The following is a 7,062-nucleotide window of genomic DNA, read 5'->3' on the forward strand; positions in this document are numbered from 1 at the left end:
TATATTAAATGATATATATAATTTATTATGAACAGAAAGCTTTTGTGATTATAAAATGAGTGTTACCTCATGCAGACCGGGCATAGTATCTGCTCCGTACTCGGACATAAGTACTGGCTTGTTATATTTTCTATGCCAAGCCTCGGCTTCCCCTTGAACCCTATCAACGATCATGTCCAGTCTACCAGCATTGCTATACCAGGCGTTATAACGATTGAAGCTAATCACGTCAAGAAACTGACCTGCTTTGTCTTCCTAAAATTTACAATATCTATTTGTCGACAATCTTCATGTCATAAGCGATTGTGATAAAAATCTTGGGTAGATTTTTAATAATTAGATAATAATACAAATTGTATTATTTAAGCTTTCATTTGATTAAAGTATAACTTTCAAATTTGAAATTTAACTTAAAAAAATGTTCGACGTTAAAAATTAGGAAATCGTCTTCCTCTTTTTTTTTTTAGAAAATATTAAAAGAGGGTTTTATGAAAAGTTTAAAAAGTTTTATAAAAAGTTTAAATCAAAATAATATTATCTATATTTCTTCTGTTATTTTTTCATATATTTATTTATTTGTAATTACTTGCACTCCACGAGCCAGGGCAATAGTAACTGGCCTAGTAGGATCGATTGCTTTTGTGTGATGAGCGATCTGCATAAAGTACTCTTCAGCTTGGGGCAACTGGGTCCTTGGTTCGTTGGCCAAGGACCACATGATTACGGAGGGTCGGTTCTTATCTCTGCGAATGAGCTCCGAGAGTGAATCCTTGTGACGCATGAGTAATAACGATGAATAATTCTCCGTATCGACGGAAGGACACTCGCCGATTATGAGGAAACCCAATCTTCAAAATAAAATTAAACAAAATGAAATAAAGCAAGAAAAGTGGAAGATGAAATATTTTAGCATATCAGATAATTTTAAAGAAGGAAAATTCTCGATACCTATCAGCCAAATCAAGGACTTCGTCGCTGTAAGGATAATGGCTGGTTCTATAGGCATTTGCGCCGACCCACTGAAGCAATTCGTGATCTCTGACAGCAGTGACGAGGTCAAAACCACGTCCTCTGATAGCCGAGTCCTCATGTCTGCCAAAACCACGCATGTACACTGGCCGATTGTTCAACAAGAGACTCGTATTAGTCCAAGTGAGTGTTCTGATGCCAATCGGTAATCGATAGACATCTGGTTTGGTGAGATTTGCTACTGACAATCTTATCTAAAAAAACGTTCGTCATTTTGGTAATCAAATTTAAATTTTTTTTTACAATTTATAAATAAATTAATATTTCAGTCCCGCGTATATAGTTTTCTATACAGAATGTATCATTCCTCTCTGACTTTCTTTTTTTTTTTGTCGATTCGAAATAGATTTTGCCAATGAGATATTAACTTAAATTTTTAACTGTGTAAACGGCATAGCTAAAAAAAGACACTTGCTAGTTTTGAGCAATCAACGATAATATAATGGGATAATTTTGGCCCAAATTTTGGCAATGTCCACTTGGCCCGCATGTCAAAATCTGGACATAAGATATCTTAATTTGAGACGTTTTATGTTTTGATTTTGTTCAAGTATTGTTTTTTTTTAATTGGGCCAAAGTTATACTATTTTACGGTTATTCTGATTGGACCAAAGTTACCCTATTTTTATTACGGTACCTCCAAAGTGTATAGGTATCCTGGCTTGGGATTCATGCCTCTAGGCCACCAGAGTCTAGCGAGTGGGACCTTCAGAGTACCTGATATGCCATAAACGGGCTCTTTGATCGCCAAAGTGTGCTCGGCGTTGAGCAACGTAACTCTGCAGACAGGTATTTCCCCTTCGTTCATTCCACCCGCCTCTATGGTATACTTGACAATTCCCATATCGCCGATTAGGCTTGTCCTTACTGTAATATCCTTAACGTAGACACGCGGCGTTGTATACAACAAAACGGACCTTTGTAAAGTGTTCCAATAAAATTTATTAGTTAGGAGCAATTATATCATAAATATAATTAATATCATTCTGAACTTAATGAACGTAGGATCTCAAGTATAAAAAATTGATACTTTTATGCAGAATGATAAATTATCAAAAATGATATTTAAATAACTTATTTAAAAATTAAAAATAGAACATTTTGCTAAAAAATGTGTAATTACAAGTGTTTTCTTTATAAATAAACCCTTTGTATTTTATTTTATTCTTGTATTTCAAATCATCTGGAATTGCTGTATAATTATCTCGAATTATCGTATGTGATGAAAATAATTAAATTTGTGTCTATCTCTATTTTTCTGTGTTATAAAAATTTTAAAAGTAAGTCGTAAAAAAGCAAAAATCATGACCGTATCTCTTATGATCTGGATAACGTATTGATTGTTCTTTTTAGTTTTTCTACAAAGCCCTTGATAGAGATCTATTTGTGACAAGTGAAATTCGCGTATCGCTTCAGAGAGCTCGAAAGGTCCTTCGTAGTAATGTAACTGTGAAACGGAACAATGCTATTACACCTGTCACGTATTTTCTCTTTGTCAGATAATTATGTTGATTTTGTATTTACAACATGTATATATTTATTTGCTCTCGAAAATTGGAGATTCAATGATTTGATGAAATTAAAATAATTTCTTTTAATATGTTCCTTTTAATCTGTTTATATTTGAGACTAAAAATTAAAAAAAAAATAAGTAAGTTGAAAGGAATAATTATTATTTAGTTATATAAAAATAAATGTAATTAATATAATTTTCATTAATTAATTAAAATTAAAGTTTTAATGTAATTAAAACGAGGAAGAAATGATGTTAATGTTTTAAAAATATTTCTCCTATATATGTTTGTCATTTACAGATGTATTAGCATATTGTCAAGATTATTTCTAAAAATAAAGAATATTGAATATAAAAATAATTAATAGTTAAATAATCTTTGTTTGAATTATCTTGTTTTAATTAATTAAATTTTTACCTGTGTATACCGGCATAGTTAAAAAAATCGAAACTGTAGGTCTGCAAGTACTTGGTACCGTTGTCGCTGTTCACCTGTACGATCTTACCCTGGGGTACGCTATTCTGTCCCAGAGTGTTATCCACGCTGACGAGAATATGGTTCATGCTACCATAGGTCACAAATGAGGAGATTTCCGCTTCGAAGGGCAGATGGCCCATTTCATGATTGGTCATTAAAACATTGTTCACCCACTACACAAAAATGTACATGAAATGACATGTGCAGCTTACAATTTATTTGAATTTTAGGTGCGTTTTAAAGATTAATATTTCTCTCGAAAATTATCGTACATTTCTTTGAATACAAATAAATATATTTTTTATTTAGAAGAATTATTATGATTTTGTTCATTTTTCTTTCTTTTACCTTTATTTTTTAGATATTCTCGAATTATAATTTTTGATAAGTCATATTTCAGGAAAGTCTCAAAAGATCACTTTAGAATTGAAAAACTTAGATGCTTACTACTTGTGCGAGATAATGGACGGAGCCGAATCTGACGAAAACGCGTTCGTCCTTCCAAGAGTAGGGCACGAAGAAGGTCCTGTGGTACCATACGGCACCGAGGTGGTCCCTGAGGTTACGCGATGTTGTAACGTCATTGTAGGACGAGGGTACTGGCATCTTCATCATCTCTCCGACCTGTAAAGGCAGTTTTGTCTTACGCGAACGGTGACGAAGTAATAACAAACGAAGAACGTGCAATTACGCGAAATTATAAAATGCAAGTAACTCTTGCAACGCAAGAAATTGGTGAATTAACAATAAAGATAATAAAAGCAAATAGATGAAAGAAAATAAATAACATAAATAAATGAATGAAAAAATAAAGATTCATAAAATATTGAATTATTCTATAGTTTTTTGTTTAATTCTGCATGTTTTCTTAGAAAAAAATTTTATAAGCAGGATCTTAAAGAAATTATTTGAATAGATTTATAATATATATAATATATATATTTAATGTTACATAGTTTACGAGAGACAAATATAAAGAAAGTAATGTTGTATTAAATACGAGAAAATTTATTATGGATAATTGACTCAGAGTCTTTACAAAAAATTAACTAGTTAATTGAATATTTCTTTGCTTACTATTATGTAATTGAAAAATATCTCTTTTTTTTCTAGGTATTAATTTTTCATTTATTAAATTACTATCATCTTTTTTTATTATAAATTTTTTTTGCAAATTTGATAATGTGATTTCATGTAATAAAAACTTTAATATTTATTTAATTCATTAATTGCACTTGTCATTATTAATTATTATTTTACATTAAATCACGGTACGATACCTTCGATAAGTCATCAGTGAACCATGCTTCCGAAAAATGCTTTAGCACATCTCCTTCAGACGAAATAGTGAAATCCCATAATCCATCGAGCGATTTTACCTAGAAAAAAACATTAAAAATATCTGGTGACTTTTGTTACATTTACTTTTATTATAAAATTTTTCATAAAACAGATAAATATTCTTAAGACAATTGCATCAGTGCACTGCAATTATTTTTATTAGTTTAATAATGTGTATATATATTTTATATTATTACAGAATAATAAATTCTTTATTAAAATAAAAATGTTTAGAATTATTTTTAAGCGAGATATAAAAAAATATAATGTCATGGATTGCTTTTTCGAAAACTTATTTGGATGTGCGATAGAAGTGTGCAAATGTAAGCCGGCTATTTGAGATTCGAGTGGTGTCAAAAGATCAGTATGTGTCACGTAAGTTTTACCTCTCGGGATTCACTTTCTCTGGGATATAGCAGACCAGGAAGCGGAGTCGGAAATTCCTCTTCGTAAGGTAGCGCTTCAATTTTGATCGTCGTATCGGAGAACTCTGGCGGTGACTCCGGTCCGGATTCACCGGCCATCGCACTGCCGATTAACAAGAAAATCAAGTGCCACATTCTTCTGCGACCTTCCTAAACAAAGGAATTAGCATCCACAATTCGTAATCAAGATCTTAAGATTTTCACTTAATTAAATGAACTTTTTGAAGTAAAAATGAAAATAAATTCTCAAAAGATTAAAAGAAGGCTTTAATTTAGAGATAGAAATCCAGAATGTACTTATAACAATGCTTTTTAACAATGTTAGTGCACATTTAATTCACGATATGTATATAAAATTTAAAAAATAAAATTTAAAAAATAAAAATGCTCATTCAAATAAAGTATTGATAACTAATTAATTATAATTTTAATTATTATAATTTTACCTAAAAAAAATCGAGGCATATTTAAAGCACAATTCTAAAATATAGCAGATATAATTTTAGAAGTCATAAAAGTTCAATTTTAATTAATAATAATTAAAAAAATGCGTTAAAATTCACAAGGTTTATTCGATTGTTCTCAACGTTGTCGTATTCGCATCACTTCCTAATGAACAAGCATGGCAATTGCGAACACTTGGATAATGCGGCCTATGATACAAAGGTTCAGAAGGCAATATTTTATTTAGCACGATGAATAACTGTGCTTATCTTATCTATAACCTTACGTCATGTCATACGCTAGAACTGTCAATTATCGTCCATTTCTCTGTGACGGATTGCTATGACCCCCTTTCTTCTCGGCGAATAGTAGTAACTTGTATAAATATCACGCAATTCTTCCGAAAATATCTTAGAAAATTGCTATCGAACATTAAGACATTCACGTCCGATTTCTATGTTATAAAGATAGTTTGCACCATCACAACAACACACAACTGGCATGCACTTACGTTTACGGTGCGCCTGTATCGACCAGTCGCAGCTATTGATCACAGTCGACTGATATATCGTGCGAACTTCTTCGATAAAGAAAATAAGCAAAATTGTGAATCTGATTAGAAATTCGTGATAAGTTACTGTTACATCCATCTACATTGTTAGCGCTTTATGTTAATATTTATCTTTTTGATAATACAAATGATCTTCACAGCGGAAAATCCACTGTTTTATTATGTAAATATGAGATAATAATTTGAATGTTATCATTACACAAATTGCGTATGTAGATAAGATGAAGAGGTTTGATCTATGACTATGTATGTAATTATTGAAAAAAATTAATACAAAATTGCTTGTAATGATTAAGAAAATAACACATTTAGTTTCCGATGTGAAATTCTACGAATCAAGATTGAAAATTACAAATTTAATTTACATATATAAATGTATTATTATTAGTTCCAAGAATAAATCATATATACATAAATGTCATTTACGATGTATATGTCGGAATAATAACAAAGGCTTTAAGGAATATAAATCAAAACTAAATAAATTAAAACTAGGAAAGAAAAGCCGATAAGAGTCAATCTCGCGTGTAATGTTAATAAAATAATAAAATATTTATTATTCTCAGTAAATGTGTTGAAACCTTGAAATCGCTCGAATACAAACTCTATTTCTCCATTATATTTTTATTCTTTTCAAGATTGATAAAGCACGTTTAGAGACAATATAACGTATAATTTGTCTAACAATTATTCCTTCCCTCAAGTCTGCTTCGTTGTGTAAAGCGCGCGAGTCATCCTGTTTATCTTTTTTCTCTTTTAATTTTATTCGACATCCACAAAGAGAGGAAGACCGGTCTTCTGGCATCCGTTCTTTTGTACGAAAAGATTCTAAGGAAGGCTCGAAATGCGATAATAAAGACACGGAACGGTGTACGGCCTTCTGCTTTAATTTTTTTTTTAATAAGCATTAGTAAAATCGATAATTTTTATAATCGTTTTTCGAATAATTACGTAATATAGAACAAGTTCCTTCGCCAGTCTTATCTGTACACGTGATAATGTTTGTTGTGCGTATTTTTATTCTAATAAATTATTATATTGAAGATAAGCCTGTATCAGCAGAGATTTTATAAATTTTATTTATAATCATTTTATAATTATTTATTAAAAAATTACGTATTATCGTAAAAAATGCTGAATTGAATTAAAAAATTACTTTGGATTATTAAAGGATTAAAACGTAGTAAAACTATGTTTTCTATTGTATTATAAAAATTTACAAATCTAGAAATGTATTTCACACAAATATTCTAATTAAATT

The 7,062-nt window shown here is 30.4% G+C and overlaps 1 protein-coding gene across 2 annotated transcripts in view; it reads right to left on the bottom strand.

The window, feature by feature from the left end:
• LOC108693071 (beta-glucuronidase) overlaps positions 1-5,778 on the bottom strand; it is a 7,800-nt gene extending 2,022 nt beyond the window's left edge. The window contains exons 1-9 of one of the 2 annotated variants that reach the window (XM_018201745.1): positions 5,742-5,778; positions 4,748-4,936; positions 4,301-4,399; positions 3,468-3,644; positions 2,961-3,193; positions 1,667-1,946; positions 949-1,223; positions 587-848; positions 67-255 (exon numbers count right to left, since the gene is read on the bottom strand). In XM_018201745.1, the coding sequence (XP_018057234.1) occupies positions 67-255; positions 587-848; positions 949-1,223; positions 1,667-1,946; positions 2,961-3,193; positions 3,468-3,644; positions 4,301-4,399; positions 4,748-4,921 (1,689 nt within the window). In that variant the 5' untranslated portion in view covers positions 4,922-4,936; positions 5,742-5,778. The remainder of the gene's footprint in view (positions 1-66; positions 256-586; positions 849-948; positions 1,224-1,666; positions 1,947-2,960; positions 3,194-3,467; positions 3,645-4,300; positions 4,400-4,747; positions 4,937-5,741) is intronic. The other variant, XM_018201746.1, reaches the window with a different exon arrangement.
• Positions 5,779-7,062: the final 1,284 nt, after the last annotated feature.

Source organism: Atta colombica, unplaced genomic scaffold, assembly GCF_001594045.1.
Source record: "Atta colombica isolate Treedump-2 unplaced genomic scaffold, Acol1.0 scaffold88, whole genome shotgun sequence".
Classification (NCBI taxonomy): Eukaryota; Metazoa; Arthropoda; class Insecta; order Hymenoptera; family Formicidae; genus Atta; species Atta colombica.